General features: G+C 33.1%; 1 protein-coding gene across 3 annotated transcripts in view; it reads left to right on the top strand.

Moving 5' to 3' along the window:
* The window catches only part of LOC118185759 (high affinity copper uptake protein 1-like), a 50,530-nt gene that overhangs the window by 8,793 nt on the left and 18,663 nt on the right, over window positions 1-23,074 (top strand). For 2 of the 3 annotated variants that reach the window (XR_015041955.1, XM_035355665.2), the window contains exon 3: window positions 6,868-7,051. Coding sequence is in view for 1 of the 3 variants with exons in the window: in XM_035355665.2 (XP_035211556.1) it covers window positions 6,868-7,051 (184 nt within the window). In the remaining 2 variants the exon portion in view is untranslated. Of the gene's footprint in view, window positions 1-6,867; window positions 7,052-22,714; window positions 22,902-23,074 lie in introns of all 3 variants that reach the window. The other variant, XR_015041954.1, reaches the window with a different exon arrangement.

Here is a 23,074-nt window from a genome sequence, read left to right as displayed (position 1 = left end):
ACGGCAAAACACATGAGGGTATCTCCTTAAAGGAAAGGATGCCTTCATGAAAGACTTTCTGAAGGAAACTGCTTCGTATTCACCTATACAGGGAGAAAATAAAGGTACAAACAAAGAATACTGCAATGTTTGCAGTTTTGGAGCATATAATCGCACTGACTCATGATCTACTCAAAAGCAACTACTCCTTTCTCTCTTTTTTGTCATCGTTTCTCCCTCTTCTCTACTTCAGCCGACGTTATTGAACTCGAGCACTGGGAAGAACATAACGTTTTCTGTCTAATAACCTCGGGGAAAACCGATAAAACAAAATAGTATACAACCAGCTCTGTTCGCCTGGGATCGAACCAATCCCTGAGCATTCAGGCAAGCGATCGTAACATTAATCCCTGAACATGTCGAACTCAGCGATCTTAACCGCTCGGCCATCGGTGAGGCGAATTGTTCGTGGATTGAGTTCAGCAGTTCAGAGTGGTTAGCTCATAGGATTATGAATATTTTTTCATTCTTCAACAGACTTTAACTGCATAACATTCAGCCATCATTATTCTGTCCTCGACGCTAATATCGAGTGCTTCCGATTATTTCCCTATGACATGCTTTATATTATAGCCTTGTCAGATTACACTGTTATCTGATCGTATGCCGGATTAGTGGTCTTTCACTATACTTCTGTTTGATGTTAAAAATGTGTCTTCATAGTATGAATAATCTGTCACAATTTCCCTTCTTTCTTTGAATACTTCATGCCGAAGAAAAATGTGTAACCCGTACTGTTGTGTTATTTTGATACACCTGTCGTAACATGGCATATGTTTCTGCCCTCGATTCCAACCACGTAACTGTATTATGTACCACTGTTCCACTCATGCTTGCATTTTAAACAATTCAATTGACTGTTTATCCAAGACGATAAGTAACAATGCTAATTTTGAACACGCCTGTATAGTTAGAAATTCAGTGTAGAACAGTTATCTCTTTTTCTTATTACGACAAACAGCGAAATTTAATTTGGAAAATAAATTTTTCATGTGCCCTTCACGTGTTTCAGCGCTTTTTCATCGGTGAAATTAATAGGAGAATTATCTAATAAAACATTTTATACTTGATAACAAATGATACAAGTTAAATTTTCTCAAAACTTTGTGTTCGAAATATATTCCTTTTTTTTTTTTTTTTTTTTTTTTTTTAGTCCAAAGGAATTTTTCCCTGAAGGACTATTGTTTTCGTTTTGCGATTTTGCGTCGATTCACTGCAAACGGCGAATCACTCTTCAAACTGTTGCCACAAAGTATTATCGTCTTTTGTTATATTTAAAGAAATTAAATAATGGAAAATCTGCAGAAATGTGTCTGTTTTTCTCGCATTGTGATAAAACAACGGTACATAGAGCCATCGAATTTTGAATGACGAAATCCTCCTCCGAATATGGGCATGTGGAAGACCCAATTTGGAATTTGTTTTATTATCGATTTTCTATTTTGTAAAACTTTAATGAATGTTTCATTAACAAACTCAAAGATTTCAAAGCGAGCAATGGCAAGGTTGTACAAAAAAAAACATTTTTATCTCCAGCGCGTGAGTCTCTGTATTGGAAATTATAAAGATATGCTAATTTTAAACCTATTTTGCGATATTACTGTTGAACTGAATTTTATGGTTTAAGTGCGAAGAAAGCTGTATTTAATAAATAAATGTAACACACAAAATGTTAAAAAAAAGCCCCTTTGGACGTAATTTAAAATCTGAAACATTTCAGATTTTCTCTTTTTTAATTTTTTTTAAGCTAATAGTCCAGAAGGGCTATTAGTCTCGATACGGCATTTTGCATCGATTGTTGCCACCAAATATTACCACCCTGTAATATATTTAAAGAAATTAAATAATGAAGAATCTGCATGAAGGTGTGTATGTTTCTCGTAATGTGAAAAAACAACGTTACCAAGAGCCATCAAATTTTGAATAACGTAGTTCTCCACCCTAATATAAGCACCTGGAAGCCCGAACCTTGAATTTCGAATTTGTCTTATAATCTTTTTCATATTTTTTTAACTTTAACGATTTTTTTATTAAGAAACTCATTTCAACTCGAGCAGTGGCATCTTACTGTACGGAAAAAAAATATTTTTATATCCAAAGAGCGAGACTGTCTATTAGAATTTCTAAAGGTATGCTGTTTTTAAATATTTTTAGTTCAAATGCTCTCGAAACGTATCAATGCGAAAATGAAAAGAGTGTCCCTGTGGCTTAATATAAAATCTGAAAGCTTCCAGATTTTTTATATTATGTAATCGCAAATGGGAAAACAGTTCTTCAGTAATAAGCTAAAAAAAATTACAATAATTTATTTATATATACAGAATGCGTCTATAAAATTTTAAGTTTTTTAAAACCCTAAATGGGCTTATTTCTGTTGTCTGTCTCTAAACGGAATTTTTCGTCTTTCACTATGAATATGAATCATTTTTCTAATTATTGTCACCAAATAGTATCACTCACTTCTGTTCTATTCTATTATTTTTAAAGAAATCATATAATAATGAACAATCTGCATGTATGTAGGTATATTCTTCGCATAGTGAAAAAACCACGATACCTAGGACCATTGAATTTTGAATAAAGTAGTCCTCCACCCAAACATCGGGACCGAGAAGCCCGAATTTTAAGTTTAAAATTTTATGTTTCATATTTTATAATATTTGATTAACAAACTCAACGATCTGAAAGCAAGAGTGGAAACACTGTACGGAATAAAACATTTTTATCTCCAACGCGCGAAACAGTCTATCGGAAATTCAAGAGAATTTGTGAAGCCATCTCAATAAGAAAACTGAACATTGATATGATAAACTGAGAAAAGACTGAAAAAATAGAAAATTGTTTATGTCAGCACTTAACACTGCATGGAGAATTCTAAACATATTATGTTGCGCTGCTTTTAAAGTTTTGTAATTTTGCTGTTGAATTATATATGACAAAAAGAAATGTTTTAGCAGGAGTGAGTGCAAAAACAGACTGTTAGACTGCGAGCTGAGCGAGAGCGTGAAGAAACCGTAACAAATCCTTTTGGATTTGTATCCTTTTGGACCGTTAAAATCTGAAACCCTTCAGAATTTTTTTTTTAATCTTTAGTGAAGAAAATACATTATAGTGTTTCCTTTTAATAATATTCTATTCTGAAATTAAACATCTTATGATTGACGTATATGTTCGCGATTAGACTTTGATTACTATCTTAAACCTTAATAAAATGAAATGAAAATTAAAGAAACTTAAAGAAGAAGAAATTAATTAAAATGAAAACTTTTAGAGGTTTATGGCGTTTTTAACGTCGCTGTCTAAGCTCGATTCATTGGATAAGATTTCGCGAAACACTTACAGTCATGTTGTTTAAACTCATTTTTATTTGCAATCAGCGTAAAATAGAAATAATAAATCAGTTGTCAAACTCTGTTAAGCGTGACTGATTCTTTCATTACCGCAGCACACTTAAACTCACCTAATTTTTTTTGACTGAACGATAGAATAAAAATATACCACTAAACAAAGCGTGGAAATATATGAAAAAAGAGGAGTTATTCATGTGTTCCGTTTTTGTGTTGAACACGCTGATGAATACTTACATAAGAAGTACTGAAGAATTTATTTTTCTAAATAAAAATCAGTTTGGAAGCAAGCAAGATAAAAAAGGAGGGAATCGGTAATTGTTATATATGTAGAAAACATAGTTAATAACAGAATGCTTTATATTGAACAAATTTAACTATATAGAACGCCGAAAAACCAAAGAAAATAAATTTAAATTATATTATATTGAAAAACACAGAAAAAAAATCTGAAAGCTTTCAGATTTTATATTATGCCCACTAACAAGCCCAAATGGCTTAAAAAAACGCCCTTAACGTTTTGGTCGTTACCTTTATTTATTAAATATCATGTTCTCCGCGCTTAAACCGTTAAATTTAAATTCAATGCAACAGCCATAACACAAAATATTTTTAAAAGACCATATCTTTAGAATTTCCGATACATAGTCTCACGCGCTAAAGATAAGAATGTTTTTTTTTTTTTTTTTTTTTTTTTTTTTTTTTGTACAGTGTTACCATTGCTCGCTTTGAAATCGTTGAGTTTCTTTATCAAAAGCTCGTACAAAATATGAAATTGATAATAAAACTATTTCCAAATTCCAAAATTGTGCTTCCAGATGCCCATATTCCAGATGCCCATATTCGGGTGCCCATATTCGAGACGTACGTTATTCAAAATTTGATGGTTCTATTTACCGTTGTTTTATCAGAATGCAAGAAACATGCATACATTTATGCAGATTCTTTATTATTTGTTTTTTTGAATATAAAACAGAACGATGATATTTGTTGGCAACAATTTGGAAAGTGATTCAGACTTTTAAAGTTTTCGAAGCAAAATGCCGAAACGAAATTCAGAGCTATAACGCCCTTTGGGCTAAAAAAAAAAAAAAGAATTTATTCATGTGTTCTGTTTTTATGTTGAACACGGTATGAATACTTACGTAAGAAATATTGAATTTATTTTTGTAAGTAAAAATCAGTTTGGAAGGAAGCAAGATAAAAAAAGGGGGGGGGAGAACAATACTTTTTATATGTGTAGAAAACATTGCTGATTGCAGAGTGCTTTATGTTGAGCAAACTTAAGAATTATGTGGAACCTCCGAAAAACCAAAGAAATAAATTTAAATCCAAAAGTTGAACGTGTTCTTGTTGATTAATTAATTTTGGCAAAGCACTGAATATTATCTGCTTTGGAAAGGATGCCTTAGGAGCTGACTTGTATTGACTCGTTGCCCACCACTTGGATAAGTGTTAAATCGCTAAACGATTTCGACCGGAGTTCTGTTTCCAGTGAATGAGCTTCTTTTATTTTCCCCCAATGGCAGATAGTGAACAATTACAAATGTAACCCAGTCCATTATTCTATACAAGGCAGGATGTGGTGGTCTCTTTATTATGGAGGCACCTAATAGGTGGGCCACCATCGCCTTTCCAGTCAGCTTCCCTGACCACTATACCGACTGGGCGGCGTGAATGAGCTTCTCCGTAGCGTTTTCCACATGTGTAGCATCGGTAGTACCTTTTAGATAATCCTCTACAAAAGTCCTTTTCTACGAAGCAGACTGTTTGTTTGATCAATGAGGAAAGTACGCGAGGCCTATCTGCGTAGGAGGAAAGGTCCTTTCAAGTGGAACATTCTAAAGGAAACTGGTTCACATTTACAGTACACACGAAGAAGATAATGAAAATGCCCATTCAATCACTCCTTCCGCTGGATTTAAACAGATAGTTTTCGCATACTTTGCCGCAATATATTAAATAAATATGCTCGGTTTCACATCATAGTGAGCCTCCGAGGCGGTAAAGACTCTGGTTTGGTTTGGTTTATTTACTAATGGCTAAGCACTCGAGGGCTATATGCCTGAGGGGATGGATGCCTTCGGGGAGGACTTTCTAAGAAAAACTGGCTCGTATAAATGTTAAACATGAGGAAAATCAGAAAGCTCCCAATTAGCCGCCCCATTCGCCGGGAGGTAAAGTCCCTGAGCGTTGTTAGTTCGATTGGTTTGTATCCCGGCGAACAGGCTGGCTGCATGCGAATTTGCGTGGTTTTGTCTAACGTGGATATGTAATTGTGTAACGTAGATAATATGTAACGTGGATACGAGCCATTTTCCTCAAAACGTTTTCCACGAAAGCATCTCTTTCCATAGGTAGATAGCCTTCGAGTTGCTTTGCCTTAATCGACTAATGTAGCCTAAGCTTCGCATTATAATTGATGAAAACCTCGTGCAGGTGACACGTTCATTCGTCAAAAATATTTTTTCAAGCAGGCTGATACGAAAAATTCAGCTCTGCCCTCGTTGGAATTCCAATCACAGATCTCCCAACTGCTAGCTAACTGTGCCAACTACTTACGCGGCGAGAGTATGCATTAGGACAGTTTTTCTCAACTGCCGGTCCGCAAGAAATATTTGGCGGACCGCGAAATATCTAGCTATCTGTCCAAAATCCAAAATAAGTTGAATGTACATATGTAAATTATAACAAATAAAATGCTTTAAAAATTATTTTTGTCTTCATGATTGATGTATGTGAAAAAATTGTGCCAGTGGGTCGAATTATTAAACTTACCGATCCGCGAGAACGTACTGAAATATTTTACCGGTCCTTGGAGTAAATCCAGTCGAGAAACACTGCGTTAGGAGATGCGACCTTTTAACGTGTATCATAAAATTAGTAAAGTGTCATACAATTCAGTAATTTTGTTACCGAAATTTATGCTGTATATAAAAATCGAGCCAACATTTAACTTTTTAAGAAACGTGAAGAATGTACTTATTTTAAAACATTCGATTCCGTTAACAAAATTTCCGTACGTTAAATATGCATGCATTTTCTGTATCCTAAATATCGCGTTTCGCTGTCAGTTTAAGACAATGCCTTGTTCTTAAGACTTTTTTTTAATTATGTATTTACATTCAGAAAGCTAAAAAGTAACGATAAAATTTAAATGCGTAAGGTATCATTAATTTTTCATTATTGCTGTTATCCTGTATCATTTTATTTACTTTACCAGATTTCATTATTATTTTTTACTTGTGTCCCTGGTTACTTGATAATTGCCCGGATAATTTTGTTTAAAAAATGAAACCTTGTCAGTGGTAATAATTTGCGTTACAAAAATACAGCGATTTAATGGTCCAGCGGAAAATTTTAGTACATTCTTAATTGATTTATATGCTTGTATTTTATAGTACTTAAGTTATTGTATTAAATGAGCTGCTTATTATTGGGAGTAAAAAATCCTATAACTTTTGTTTGTTTTCCGTTTCAGGTATGGTAGCACTATGCATATCTGTTGCCATATTTACCTTTATATACGAAACAGTGAAAACAGTAAGGCAGAAACTTGTTTCATCTCTAGGAAAATCTAGTTTTGACAGTGGATCTAAAAATGAAAATCATTCGGAAAGATCCATGTTAGTAGAAATGAAAGAATCTCATTGGCAGTGGAAAAGGTAAGAACATATCCATACCCTGCGTCTTTATTTGTGACCTCCTCACAGATGTATCGTCTTTAGATACGAACTGCATGATTCAGCTAGCTGTATAAGAATCATTTATTTTTTTTCTGATGTGAAATTATAAAGAATTTGCACTGGCATTCAAATTTTGGATCTTCTTATTTCATCCATAGATTGTTTTTATTGAATGAGCTATCCGACACTGAAACGGCTAAGGTAATTTAAACATAACACTGAGATACGATGTTGACATTAATAATTGACCTAGCTAGACTAACTTTGAATTCTGTGTATTTTGTTGTGTACGGATAGCCTCGCCAATGGTCGAGTAGTTAACAACGCTGAATACTGGTATCTTGATCTGTGTTCGAATCCTGGCGAACGAGCTTCCTGAATGGATGATTTTCGTGGTTTTACCCATGTGTAACGTGAACACAAGCCAGTTTCTTTATAAAGGCAAATATGATGACTATTTAAGCTAAGACCTGAGGATTCAGCTAGGACTTTTGAACAGAGGTGGGAAAGAATAATGCAGCTATTCTATTTCATTTTTCGATCATAATTGTAGTAATAGATTGGGAGTTTAGAATTTGCTTCAGATTTCCATTCTGAGATAAAATATTTCTGAATTCTTATTTCATATATTTTTGACATCGGGATGCCTTGATATTCCCTAGATCTCCGATTAAGCCCTGTTTATCATCCGTCTTGAAATGTCTGAACTTGCACATTGACTTCATTTTACGGGAATGCGATTTAAGTTGCCATTATATTTCATAACCAATAATGTTTATAAAAAGTAGAATTTTTGTTAAATTAACCCTCTTTTTAATCTCTTAATTTGCCACATAGACGACTTCTTTGGCCTTTTCCTTTTTTTTTTTTTTTTTCTTTCAGCTTCCATTCATCCTTTAATGTTCCGAGGGGTTTACCCCTCTGTTTCCATTTCTCCCTTAATTAGTGCCACTTCTTATTAGGTATATCTAGTCTATTTATTTCAAAATTGACCTTGCTGATCGGTTTATTTTGTTTTGCATGGATTAACATCATGGGGAAATAGACCGTTCTGCAAGTAATCTTCAAGTAGCCACCAATCTTGCGGTATGGCTGGCGGGTTTTCAACTCTTGAAACCTTTTTGTTTGTTTTAATATTACCCTGCGTAGTGTCTTCCGTTGTCCGTTGTTGTTAGTTCTTTTCGTTTTCATTTTCATCATACTACTAAAAAATACTAAATCAGTAAAAAATAGAAAAAAATGAAATTTTAAAACATAACTGTGAAAAATAACATAAAAAAATATCAGTTCAAACTAGTTAGAAATTGTACATCGAATTTGTTTCAAAAGAATTTTCATTTTAATTGATAGTGTAGTTGATTGGTGCAGCTGAAATAAAATACTTAGACGTATCCATGATTTTGTTATATTTTGCAATTAAACGAGTGTGATACTATAGATTCGTTTAAGTAAGTAGTGACGGCAATTATAAATGACGCATTGAGTTTGATGAGTTTTTATCAGATAAAAGGGCAAAAGTAAGGAGTCGGGCATAAAAAATAAGGATCAGATTTCTGCTGAATGTACAGAAAGATGTACATTCAGATATTACGTAGTTATATCACATTTGTCTTTTATAATCATTCATGTAAGTGTGCAAGAGACTGATTCAGCAACTTTTCTTCAATTGTCTTATGGACTTTTAAACTCCATATTATGTTATAAACAACTGATTGCACTTCTTTGTTCAGTTCATTCTCATTCAGACTTGGAAGTAGGAGTTACCTCATCAGGCAACTAACTTTCTTTGTATCACAAACACACCCACGTCAGAATGCTTTTATCGCAGTCCTGTAGTTCTCGGAAAAAGAAAGCAACGCTTAAGAGGATGGATTAAATTAGTTCATCAGGAAGTACTTCTCCAGAAACTGTAAATACTCGTAGCTAAGTGAACCTTTTGTTTCCTAAGTTGTATAAATCCGTCTTCGGAAATTTTCGGAAATTCTAACTTTGGGCCAGGTTGTGAATCTGTTATGCGAGATTTTATCACATTTATCCGTTCCTTGCGATTAATTTTTACGTTGAACTTATACCTTTTTTTCAATTGTTTGCAAATGGCCTTGCGTAATCCTCTTCTGAGATTTCACTAATGACGTAATGGATTAAACGGGGCTCAAATAGAGAATAAGAACTAACATAGAAGTTTACTGTTCCGGATCCGGGTTCAGATCCCGGTAAACTGGATGCATGATAACGAGTTTTCGTGGCTTATGCATGTGTAATGTGATACTTTAATACCTGGCCTGCAGCAGGGGTTAGTGTTCCGTACTCTTGCCAATTATTGAAACAGTCCCATTGGAACCTGACCTGTGATGCAACTCTAAAGAATAATCTCTAAAATAGCTAAGTACATGACATGACAAAGAGACATGATTGAAGCGCTTTGCTTCTAAAATTAAAGACCGGGGGTCTGGAGACTGGTTGGTGTGGATGCTGGTAGTCCCTCAGAATTCACGCATTTGCAAAGACACATCAAACTGAATATTAAAAGGGAATTCTGCTTTCTTCTTGGTCATCCTGATTGTTTAGTACGCAACAAATGATGCAGTGTGAATGCAGACCGTTTTCTTTTTAAAGGTCCTCCGGGAAAGCTGTTTTGACTCGAAATTCCGTTTAATATTCGATTTATTTTCTCTTCACAAATGCACAGAGATTAATAAGACTATTTACATATATAATTTAATGTATTGACCAAAGGACCCGCACATCTTAATGATGAATAACATTCAATTTTTCTGTAGCATTAATTAAATTTTACCTAGCTCAGAACAGTAATTTCCCGATCACAACATTCCAAACAGAACTGAGTTGCCAGATTCATACATCAAACGCACTGCAAAACAAATGATTTAGTAATACCAGATAGGAAATGCTAAACAAACTTAAGGCAAGCACTTAAGACGACAAAGGCATTCTTCCGTTTAAGCAGATAGCCCCGGAATTCTTCGCCGTCATCTAAACGATTCAATCTAATCTTGTTGTTAAGAGCTGAAGTATTAGCTAAATTCAAAATAAACTCAGTAATTTAAAAAAGTGTATCGTTTTGATTGCTTAATTTTCTATTATTTATACGTTTCCCTATGTATAATGTGTTATATAACAATGTATCACTTGTTATATTACGGTGGTTACGTTGTTGTATTGCGGAATACTGTTAGTTTTGGTTCAATGTATAATTAACTCTTTCACTTTTATTTGGCAAGCATTACTATTAAAGTAATTTCATATTTTTAAATAATGCATTTGTTATTGAAACTATGTATATTTGGGCTTATGTAGCTGGTTTGTATTTTACGGGTGGAAGTGTGCGAATAAACTCTTTTTTTTTTTTTTTTTTTTTTTTTTTTCCTGTTGACGTGCGCCTTGAATTCGGAGTAAACTATGATGATCTATTCTGTTTGGTACTTTGATTTTGTATTAATACAAAGCGCAGTACCATGAAGGGTGGCGAACTGAACTCTTAACACGGAGTTTAGGTGAATGAACTGAACTTTAACAGAACATGAATCATTATTCAGACCTCGAACTTGACCTTCTAAAATTTGTTGTTGGTTGTAAACTTGAACTGATAACAAAAAGTCCTTTGTTTAGCCATTCAGAAGTAAATAACACATTTTCTGCCGTTGCGTGTGATCGCCAAAATTCCGTTACAGAATTTCTAAACGGACGGTTGACCCTTGAACTACGCGGAAGCTAAGAAGACTGAACCTTTGCGATAGGCATATCATTTTTAACTGCTCTGAAGCAATTATTTAATAGCTTACTGCAGTTGTCTCAAACTAGCAACTCGCGGGAAGCACGCCGAAACAATTTAAACGTTGCGCAAATATTCTCATAAATTAATTAGAATTACTATGATGAGAATTTTAAGAAAAAGCGTAAAAATTTAGCTTATTTAGTCCAATGGGGCAATTTGCCCTGAAGGACTATTAATTTCGTTTTGGCATTTTGCGTTGAAAATTATAAACGGAGAATCACTTTTCAAATTGTTCCCACCAAACATTACCACCCTGTATTATATTTAAAGAAATTAAATAATAAAGAATCTGCATGAATGTATGTATGTTTCCCGCATTGTGATAAAACAACGGTACCTCGAGGGATCAAAATTTGAATGGCGTAATTCTCCATAGAATATGAGCATGTGGAATTTGACATGAATGTGGAATTAATTTGAATTTGAAATTTGTTTTATTATCGATTTCATATTTTGTCACACTTCAACGAATTTCTGATTAACAAACTTAACGTTTTCAAAGCGAGCAATGGCAATATTGCAAAAGAAAAAAAAAAAAAAAAAATTATCTCCAGCGCGCGAGATTCTATATCGGAAATTCTAAAGGATATGCTCATTTTAAAATTATTTTGCCATATTGCTGTTAAACTGAATTTTATGGTTTGAGTACGTAGAACATAATATTTAATAAATAAAGGTAACATACAAAACGTTAAAAAAAAAAAAAAGGCCCTTTGGACGTAATATAAAGTCTGAAACCTTTCAGATTTTATTTTTTTAAACTTAAATTTAATAATAAAATTTTTATGATTGATTTTTTACATTATTTTCATTACCAGAAAACAAACTTAATACCCTCCAGAAAATCTGCAAATGGAGCTAATTAATTTACACTTCGCTATAAATCTTATTTGAAGATTTGAAGATCCAGATTTTATTAACTTTTAAAAGATGCTTTTCAAAAAATAAATACTCAAAATTACGAATTTTTGCAACCAGAAAATTACCTTATTCAAGAGTACATTTATATGTGAACAGGTTTTTTTTCCCCTCCCTACTTGAAAATTAATAAGAAAAGAGTTAAACTTTGGATGAGTATTTACAGCTGGAATTTTCAACCATTTTTGCTCCATGCACCCCTTTCACCACTGCTAGATGATCCTCCCCCCCTTCCATTCCAAAACTCAAGTATATGTTACATTTATTTAAATTTAGATTAGTGTTTTATAAATTAAACAAAAAATATAGAAAAGGTTGATAGAGACCAGAATTGGTAAAAGAGTAGTTTTTTATATTCATAAAATAAAACTAAATATTTAACAGGTAAATAAAAGGCTGACCGCATTCTCCCTTGAAAGTATGAAATTCCTCCTTAATTGAGAACCCCTAATTTATAGTTTATGATGAAGATAATTTCTAGCAATTTTTCTCCAAGTTTACAAACGTTATCAAAATTCAAATGCTATGAGATCATGTAGCTGAAAGTTGTAGTACGAAATAAAGAAATTTGTAATGAATTTTTTCTGTATGAATCGAAGAAAATTTAATAAATAAAAGAAAGAGAATAGGTTTCTGTTATTTATTCTTAAGGTTTAGTCCCACTTGGTGCTTTCGCAATTTGTTTATTTTTTGTTCAAGGTTAAAAGTATGTTATTTAATTAGAAATTTTTGAATAAATCTTAGTCTGAAGATTTAATATTTAACTGTATGTTTGAATTACAAAATGCAACCAACAGAAATTTCTTGCAGATGCCGCCAACCTTTATATTTCACTCAGAAAATATAAATTGGACTATTTTTCTGAGATGTTATTTTATGTTTTATGTCTCTCTGAGTTGTTACTGTTTAGGTATATTTTAATAAATATTTAATTAAAAAAACTTAAAATTTAGTTGTAAAATTTTATTTTGTTAATAACAACCTTTAAATTCTATAAAAAAATATTCCGTCCCGTCAGCGATCTTTAAAGATCTGAATGCCGATCTCAAAGGTTCTTTAATGCAGATCTCAGTACGTACAGTTTGAATATGAAACCACTCACTTATTGTTTATCTGAAGCCTTACCAATTATGTAAATAATCGATTATGATGCATATTTTATTGTTACAAATATCATCTATATAACATGGTAAGTCTGAACATTTTTAGGATTAATTCTTTTTTTCAAGTTCCATTAAACCTGCCGAACTATTATTGACAATCTTTATTACTATGACATTTCGATTTGCTTTTCTTAAAATATAGTCTTCTTACGAACAGAATTTTCCTCGCATTTTACCGTTTGCTTTGATCCAGTGAACATCTGCTGTCGCAGTTTCGAAAGCTGAGTAAAGAATAACCATAAGATTTTGCTGCAAAGCGGGGAAACAAGAGACATTTGAAATGTTGTGTAAATCATCAAACATTTATGCGATCCACTGTTTTTCTTTGGTACACTACGCAAGGGCCAATTTACGAAATTCAAATTGCATTCTTTATATCTCGAAAGCACGACTTAAAATATATATTAGATTTATATATAGCTCTATTCTAACAGAGTTATTTTGACGCGAAATCGGACTTTTTCTGAAATAACATACCAATTTTTTTTCCGTATTTCGATTCTACAACTCAAATTATGCCTAAATATGAAATTTTGTAAAATTTACGGAGAAATTCACAAATTTATGTTTATACTTTTTTTTTCAGTTTGTGCCAAGAATAGTTCACTTGGCGAACTTCTTAATTTTGGTGTGTATTTAATTATGGCAAAGCACACTAGGGCTATCTGCCTAAGGGGAGGGATGCCTTCGTGGAGGACTTTCTAAGGGAAACTGGCTCGTATACACGTTACACATGGGGAAAACCACGAAAACGCCCATGCAGCCAGCCCGTTCGCGGGATTCGAACCTTGGACCTAACTACCAGTGTTCAGCGATTATACCGCTCGGCCGCTGGTAAGCCTACGAACTTCTTAATATATGACAAACTATTTGCCTTTCCCGTGAGCGGGAAAAAAGTCACAGTCGTTCCTTTTTTCAAATAATGTTCTTCATATTATATTTTTAATTATAATTGTTATTATTTTAAGTAATTTTGTCTTTTTCGAATTTCATTTTAATTGTTTAAGTTGAATGGTTTCTTTCGAATAACTGTTTTAAAAATTTCTATTTACCCATTCGAACTGCGTAGTTTAAATAATAAAAGGTGCATCGTTCATTTTTTTTTCAAATAGTTTTCTTTATAATTTTTTTGTCATAGTTATTATTTAGTTAATTTTTAGACTTTTATTTTAATTCTTTGTGTCGCATTGTCTGTTCAGATAGTTGTTTTAAAATTTTCTATTTATTCTTTTTAAATATATTTATTAATATAAATTTTCCAGGATTTGATTTTATTTATTTGAATTGCGGTTCTTTCGGAAGAATACTTCGTGTCCCAGACTACGGTGCATCTGAAAACTGAATATATTAAAAGAGAAAATAAAGCACATTTAGCACGCCTTTCAATGAGACAATTTTATCATCCTACATTTAGTTTCTTAAAATGTTATTCATATTTTAGTCAAATATTTGATTTTTGAAATCGCAAGAATCAAATATCATAAGATTAAAAAGTTTTAAATTTAAAAAAAAATACTAAATTTTGTGCAAAAATTTATGTTTTTCTTCTTAATGGCTTGCTCTTTTACTTCAGACATTCTGCAAGTAAATTAAAAAGCATCCAACTTTTCAAAACATCTTCATATTTCTGACATTCATTTTAAATAAAGTTCTCTCTCGCTTTCCATTTCATAAAGGTTCACAAACGGCCGAGCTGTAAAGTCGCTGAACACCGGTAGTTCGCTCCGGGGTTGGAATCCCGGCGAACGGTCTGGTTGCATGGGCGTTTTCGTGGTTTTTCTCATTGTAACGTGTATGCCAGCTGGTTTCCCTTAGAAAGTTCTTCACGAAGGCATCCCTCCTTTTAAGGCAGATAGCCCTGCTTTGCCGTAACTTAATAATCCAATTCAGTCCATTTCATCAGTGCTTTTATCAGTGTTTAGAGGCTAAGCATTTTGAAGGTATGAGATGAAAAGACTGGTTTCATCAAGAGGGAAAACGTCTTTAGGTGACATCCACATACAACACTGGATAAATTCCTGAATATTCAAATAATTCGACTAAGAAATCATTGGATTCTTGGTTTATGTGATGTTCTATAAGGTAATTTAAAATTATACAAACAAATAGTCGAAAACCAGTCGCTCTTCACTTAATCCGCAATGGTATCATTTTTGTCTTTTCCGTTAGCACAAGCTCAATTGGTGGCATTTGCTGGTGTACGCGTCTAGGTGTTTTCTCATTAAACACCCAAATTCCTTGAAGTATTCTGAAAGTATATTCAAAAGAATTCAAATTTTCGAAACACCTTGGTTTTTCTGACAGCTAAATTTCCCCCTTCAAATTTTTGCTTACTTTTCTTGCTAATTTTCTTTTTTTCTACATTTATTTTCAGTGCTCACCACAAGAAAATTAAGATTTTTTTACACTTCCATAAATTTTTATTGTTGTCAATTTTTTAAAAATATCAATTACATCAACTGCGTTTCAGTTGAAGACAGCTTTTCATTTTCTAAGCATTTTAACTATAACTAAAGTTTAAAGCAAATTCCAAAGGATGAATATTTTAAAAGATTTTTTGCTAAATGGCAAAGAAAAAAAAACAGTGCAGCAGTGTTTATTCTGTACCACTGAGTAAACCGATTATTATATCGGCCACAAACAATCTAAATCATATTAAAGGTCATGTTTTTTATATAATCTTTATAACACGAGTGAAAATTAGCTACTTAAAACATTCTTTCGAAGAGAATTAATGTAAAAATTTATATATATAATTTTTAAAGCCGGGACATGACCCAAACTGTCAACATGTCTTGTTTACTTAAAAACATTGTGAAAATAAACATCAAACGAACTTTCTCAGTTTTAGACAATTCAATTTGAATGCAGTCAAAGTAAAGTAGCAGACGATAACACGATGTTATTCCAGAAAAAGTCCGATTTTGTGTCAAAATACCCATGTTATAATAACGCTATATATAAATCTAATATATATCCTAAGTCGCGCTTTCGAGGCATAAAAACGCAATTTCAATTTCGTCAATCGGCAGAGTAGAACGGAAGATATAAAACCGTCTCTTCCCCCCCCCCGCAGTGTACATACGATTTGTTGATGAATGCAAAGATGCTCATAATGAGCCAACTAATGGTCGGCGTTTGTAGTCTCGAAAGCATTCGACAGTTGTTGAAAACCTTCTCTTGTCTTTTCGAATGACAACTGATGAGTAAATCAAACGTTAACCATCAATTTTCGAATGATAATCAATTCTATTTTGTCAAGCAATTGCAAGTGAAGAATAAGATCACAGATCTCAACCATTCCCCTTATTCACCAGATTTGGCACCTACAAAGTGCTTTTTTAATCCCTGAAGTGAAGTCTCACCTCAGTCAGTATGTTACTTTAATAACATTAATTAGATTCAGGACATTTTGAAGATTATTCAGAAAAGGTGAGTTAATTCTATGACGGAATCAAACAGCTGTGTGAACGTCACAATCGTTGTATAGATTTACAAGGATTATATATTGAAACTTAAGACGTTAGAATATTGTTTTCTTCGGGTTTCATTTTGTACGAATTCATTCCTAAAACTTTGTAGACTCAGTGTGTATATTATTTTGTATGAGAATTCAGCGAGTGGTTAAGACCGATAAGCAAAGGGAGTTCGACCCGTGTTCGATCCTTGGCGAACGAGTTTCCTGCATGTTTTATGTTCGTGGTTTTCTCCGTGTGTAACGTAAAAATAATTTTTAGCCCAGAAGGGCTATTAATTTCGTTTTGGCATTTTGCATTGATTCACTTTTCAAACTGTTGCCACCAAATATTACAACCCTGTATTATATTTAAAGAAATTAAATAATGAGGAATCTGCATAAATGTATATATATATATATATTTCTCGCATTGTGGTAAAACAACGGTACCTAGAGCCATCAAATTTTGAATAACGTAAACCTCCACCGAATATGGGCATTTGGATCATTTTAAAATTATTTTACGCTATTGCTGTTGAATTAAATTTTATGGTTTAAGTGTGAAGAACATATTATTTAATAAATAAAGATAACAAAAAAGGCCTATTTGGGCGTAATGTAAAATCTAAAAGCTTTCAGTTTTTTTTTTTTTTTTTTTTTTTTTTTTTTTTTTTTTTAAGCCTAATGGTCGTTAACCCAGAATGGCTATTAATTTCGTTTTGGCATTTTGCATTGAAAACTTTAAATGTCCGTTTAACTTTTAAAATTGTTGCCACCAAGTGTTATCGCCTTGTGTTATATTTAAAGAAATTCACTAATGAAGAATCTGTGTAAATGTATTGTTGCGTGCGTATGGGTTCGTAATGGATTAAATGCACAAGTCGATTAAAAATTAATAAAATTTATTCCCAAAAAATAAAACAAAATGCTGAAATTTTCTCAGAGATATTCGTACAATATCTCAGAGTAGTTATATTTTATACTTCTAAAACGTTATACAGAACCAATCTCACCGCGAATTCGCTACATTCAACAACAAGAACTAAGTAAACAACAAAAAATTGAGCTGAGATGTTTTGATCCGGCTTTTATAAGCTTTTCAATCAAGCACAATAATATTCTTGTAGTTTTTAGATTTTTCTGGATAGCAAAAGAGTATAATTACGAGATATCTAATTATTATTAAATGTTAAATGCGCGTGCTCCTGTATTTTTACTTTTTCGGCGTAGCTTTCTTTTAAAACTTGTCGCACGCAGCATTGCACGGGGAACTCAAACAATTTAATAACAATTCTTCTAAAAATAGCAAACTAAATACAAAAACCGTAACAGTACGTATGCTTCTCCCATTGTGATAAAACAACGGTACCTAGGTGTATGTGTATTTTAATTATGGCAAAGCACACTAGGGCTATCTGCCTAAGGGGAGGGATGCCATCGTGGAGGACTTTCTAAGGGTAACTGGCTCGTATACACGTTACACATGGGCAAATCCACGAAAACACCCATGCAGCCAGCCCGTTCGCGGGATTCGAACCTCGGACCGAACTACCAGTGTTCAGCGACTTTACCGCTCGGCCGCTGGTGGGCCAACGGTACCTAGAGCCATTGAATTTTGAATAACGTACTTCTTAACCCGTATTTGGAAGTATACCCGTATCTCAACCCGTATTTGGAAGACCAAATTGTGAATTTGTTTTATTATCTATTTCATATTTTGTAAAGCATTTATGAGTTTACACTGTACAGAAGATATAATATTTTTATCTCGAGCGCGCTAGACTGTGGATCGGAAATTCTAAAGATATGCTCTTTTAAAATTATGTTGTGATATTGCTGTTGAATTTTATGGTTTAAGTGCGAAGAACATGATATTTAGTAAATAAAGGTAACGCACAAAACGTTAAAAAAAAAATCCTTTGGGGGTGATATCAAATCTGAAAACTTTCAGATTTTTTTTAATTCTCAACGAAGCTGTCTCTTCACTTTGGCAGATAGCCCTTGTGTGCTTTGCCATATTCAAATAATTTAACCATCTTATGAATATGAAATCAAAATTGAAGTAAGATATCTAAAGGAAGGACTGAGATATTTCTATTTAATGGCTTAAATGGCATCATTTAGCAATTCGGATTTATGGTGTCAAATATATTTCTTCGTTTCTACCCGATCAGATTTTAAATCCAATCATTTAACCTGGAATGTAATGCTAGTATTTCATGTTACCTTTCAAATACGTATGAATGAAATTTACGGCGAAACTGGGAACTTTTATATCGCTATGTAAACAATATGCCTCTGAAATGCCTTTGGATCTTGGGCGCAAGCAATAATGTGTAGAAATTTTATGTTACTGAAAAATTATTTACTTAAAAATGCAGTTTTTTATTTTCATTGTTGTTTAGTAGAGAATTCTGGTTAGTAACCATAAGTATTTGTAATCATAATGTTTAAAGTTTTAATATCTAAAAAAAATTAATTTTGATTTCATTCGTTTGAAATTTCGTTTAATGCGATTAGGTCTTTCCATTTACACTGGATATTTCCGTTGAAATATGCTGCCTGAAACTTTTCGCGATCACAATACTTCCTTTTTACTTCGTACAAGGAAGTAATAAATAGCATTGTAGATTATGCAGTAATATATCTAGCATGAAAACTCTTCGCAGCAGGTCAAGCATATGTTGCTTCGAGTCGTGTGAAATCAAGAACTGGTCTCCTCGAAACTCATTGGAAAGGTTCCTTGCAATAACGAAACATTACAAGAGATGGATAGAATGAGACATTTAGACCACCATCAGCTTCATAAATTAGAAACGGAAAAATTTTAATAATGTTAATAAAAAGTAACTAAAATAAAATTTTTCTTTGTTGACCTAAGTAAGAATTCACTTTTTTTTTTTTATTTTTATTTATTTATTTATTTATTTTTAAATATTACTTATTTTTCAAGCTTAAAATTATGCACTGGGCGAAAAAGGGGAAAAAAATTTCTAATTATTGCAGCGATCTTTATAAACATCATATTCCTGTAGTTTTCTTTTTCCCGTAATTAATTTTTAAAATCTGTTGGAGAATTTTGGATCACCATATATTATTCTCTACAATTCAAATGGAAAACTTATTTTGCTGAAGTTATGTTTTATCCAAAGTTTTCATATTTCTCATCTAATCATTGCAATTTCTGCTGCTGTGTGCAAACATTTCTGAGAATACAACTGGTTAAACATACCCGCATCTCATTAACTACCGATCGGAAGGACATTATGTGCTTACATCAATAATCGTAAACTAGTTGCAGACAGACGCGTAGCTGGCAACTTTTCCCTTTTGCAAGAGGGGGTGACTGAATATTTAGCTTCAATGTAGTAGTAATCTGTCGGATTCAGTGGTGTTGAAAGGTAGTGGTGTCTTACTAGAAACATTTATTAATTTATTTTTCCGTGCTCGAGATGCGTATAAGGAAGCGTTAAGAGACCAATGTGATACCTCAAAAGTCAGCCATCGTTTCAAACCATCATGAATCATTAATCATTAATATTTAGTTATTAATACAAAACTTTGTTGCTGGCGGATATTCAATGGTCATTGTTTTTTTTTTTTTTTTTTTTTCCATAGAATCCATCGTTTGATTGCAGTATTTTAACAGAATTTTTCTTGAAATACAATTGCGTAAATTGGTAATGCTCATTTCGAAACAGGAATCCATAGTTCTAAACTAGTCGATGAATCTTTAGTAAGGTTGCAAAATCAGCCAAAAGAATGTACATTTTCTTAGCACGAAAAAGTAAGTTGTTCCCCTCCCCCCTTTTTTTGTTGATGAAATTGATATAATATTTTTTTCATTAATTTTAAAATTTCGTATTGTACTTTTAAAAAGGAAGAACTGGTTCACTCAGTCGTTAACTTTATGGAAAAACTTATTCTGTTTCCTTAATGTTGGTGAAACTTTCTTTTCTCAATTTTAGAATACCGGTTTATGATGAGGAAATTCTTCTTTTCCATAATATTTTCGGTAACTCTTACCGCCTTTCAGAATAATTGTTCGGTTGCGGTAAATGGAAGCAAAACTTTCTGCCTTGATATGAATTCGATATTCTAATAAAAATATGTCTTAACTAAATCGATATTCTAATAAATATATGAAAAAATTTACAGAGAGAGAGCTAAGCAGATCTTTAGATCTCCGTCTTTTGAATATTATAACTTCCAAACTGAGCTTTAATTATTATTTCTTAATATTTGTAATTAATAGTAAACTGAATTTCATTCTATACATGAAAGTCCGCTGTCCTTTTGTAAAAAATTGTTTTTTTTTTTTTTCCTTTATTTCTTTAAAATTAATTTTATATATGACTTCACAGAAAATACGCCACTTCATGAAATAATGCTCTAAATGTGACAAAATATAAGGAAAATGTTCTGGAAAACTTATTTAAATTTCAGTTACATGTTTTCGCTGGACGAATTTGCGGAAATAATTAGTAAGGCCATCATTTTACTCGATACAGTATATTGGGATTGTTATTCAGGATAGCATTGATTCAATGAATCCTTCGTTTGAGACTTCTGAAAAACATTCACTCAACGGCAAATTAAAATCCTTATATTCTCGATTGATAAAGGATGTGGGGGTCATACCAGCTAATAAGACATTCTGTATAGCATACTTGCCGATACCTTATATAGATACTTGACGACTATGCGTTGACTTGCATTCATTAGGAAATTCATTAGGACTTGCATGACTTGCATTCGGGACGTATGTGTGGAGTGCAACTAAGGTAGCCGCTACTCAATATTTCAACGCGCCATCATTGGATCCGGTATGTGTCCTAGTCGTAACAAGCTGTTGATGCTGCTTGCTCGAGCCGATCAACAAGAAATTTGAATGTACTGTAGTTGCTGCTGCGTGATGTCAGGTACGCTGGTCTATGGGTACCCTCCGTGATCGAGTAGTTAACGCCTTTGAAAAATTATAGCTAGCTCGAACCGCTTTTAAGTAGCTGAAGATTATATTTTTCGCAATGAAAAATATTAACTCTTCCGCTTTCTCAGTACTTTACCTTTTTAGCACCAGTGTTTTGAGATATCCTTCTTTTAACTGCTTTCAAGGTTTTGCGGACTTAATAAGGCAGCTGTGCTGCCATACCTTTTGTTATTCTTCGGTCTGTAATCAGTTGGAGAATTCGATCTTGGCGAGTAGACTGGCTACATGACTTTTCGTGATTTTCCGCAAGTAACATAAATATATGAACCACTCTGCCACATAAAATCCTCTAGCATCAAGGATTCTTTCCTTTAATCAGATAGCATTCGCATTCTTTGCCGTATCCAAAACACTGATCCTTTTGACACCTTTTAACATCTGTCTCTCAGCTTCAATAGTCCGATTTACATTTCTTTTTTTCTAGCCATCGCCCAGCAGTGGCTGAGTAGTAAAGTTGCTGGATACTCGACCTGGCTACGTATGTTCAACAGTCTTATCCGCCAACCGATGGTGCGTCTAATCAGTTAGGGCAAAGCACGCGAGGGTTCTTTTGCCCGAAAAAGAAGGATACCTTCTTGGAGGCTTTTCTAAGAGAATCTGATACAGATTTACGTTACATGGGGGAAATCACACAACACCCCAAGAAACCAGTTAGAAGTGTTTTCATTATCTCAAAGCTTTTGCAAAGATGCCGCCATTAATGATTGGGCATCTTTAATTGAAGTGAAACAGGACATGTAATATGTGATAAAACTGCGTGCAAGTTAGAGGGAGAATTTCCTAATTAAAAATATTGTTGAAATATGCATCTGCTTTATTTTAATCCCGTTGATATACTGCGTAATTGCAATTTTATCTACCTATATACAAAATATATGCCAGTTGCACATATCTGTGAGGTATGTAAAGCATAAAGTTAAAAGCCATTAATCAAGGTTTATAGGCTTTTTCCAATATTGGGTGTGAGCAGAAATTTTTATATGATAGCGATGAGAAATGTAAGGCAAATAACATTAAAAAAAAGTGTCTTCTTTAGCGTTTTAAGCTACAACTGCACGTTCCATAGAAGCACATTCCTGCCTATGCTTTAATATCATTCATAAATTTTGGTCTATGCTTGGAACAATTGTACAATCACATAAAATTGTAAGTACAAAGAGTGTTTACACATTTTTATAACGATTTGGGGGCCATTTAATTCAAGTTTAAAATGTAATGAATATTTTTCTTTACTGTTTGATCTGATAGCTTTTTTCTGGACTATATGTCTGCATGGTGTGATTTCCATGATAGAAGGGCTTTTCTTAAAATTTTCCAGGGGTATTGGTTTCCATTCCTCTTCCTCTACTTTCCAGAGTCCATCGATGGTGGTGTATTTGTGTTTAGAAAGAACTGTTTTCAAGAAACCAGAGGTACAATAGTTCGTAGGTGAAACGTGAGAGGACTATAAGGTTCCAACCTTCTCTCTTCTCTTGTACCTATGTGTGTAGGAACCTTGTGAACTGGTAAGTGAATAATCGCTGTAGTTCAGGAACAGAGATGTAAACTCAAGAAGGGTTAATTACCCTTTATTTCCCAAAATAAGAATTTAACAGTCGGCTCTTTTCTTAAAGCGTATAGAAAGCCTCCACTTGGGTTTGAGCTCAAGAGTACTAAGAAATAAAACTTAACTAATGCT

Source organism: Stegodyphus dumicola, chromosome 7 (assembly GCF_044657685.1).
Source record: "Stegodyphus dumicola isolate Sdum_Otavi_A_Nest chromosome 7, ASM4465768v1".
Lineage (NCBI taxonomy): Eukaryota > Metazoa > Arthropoda > Arachnida > Araneae > Eresidae > Stegodyphus > Stegodyphus dumicola.
The sequence above is the reverse complement of the archived record's forward strand: the minus strand, read 5'-3'. Positions and strand labels throughout refer to the sequence as shown.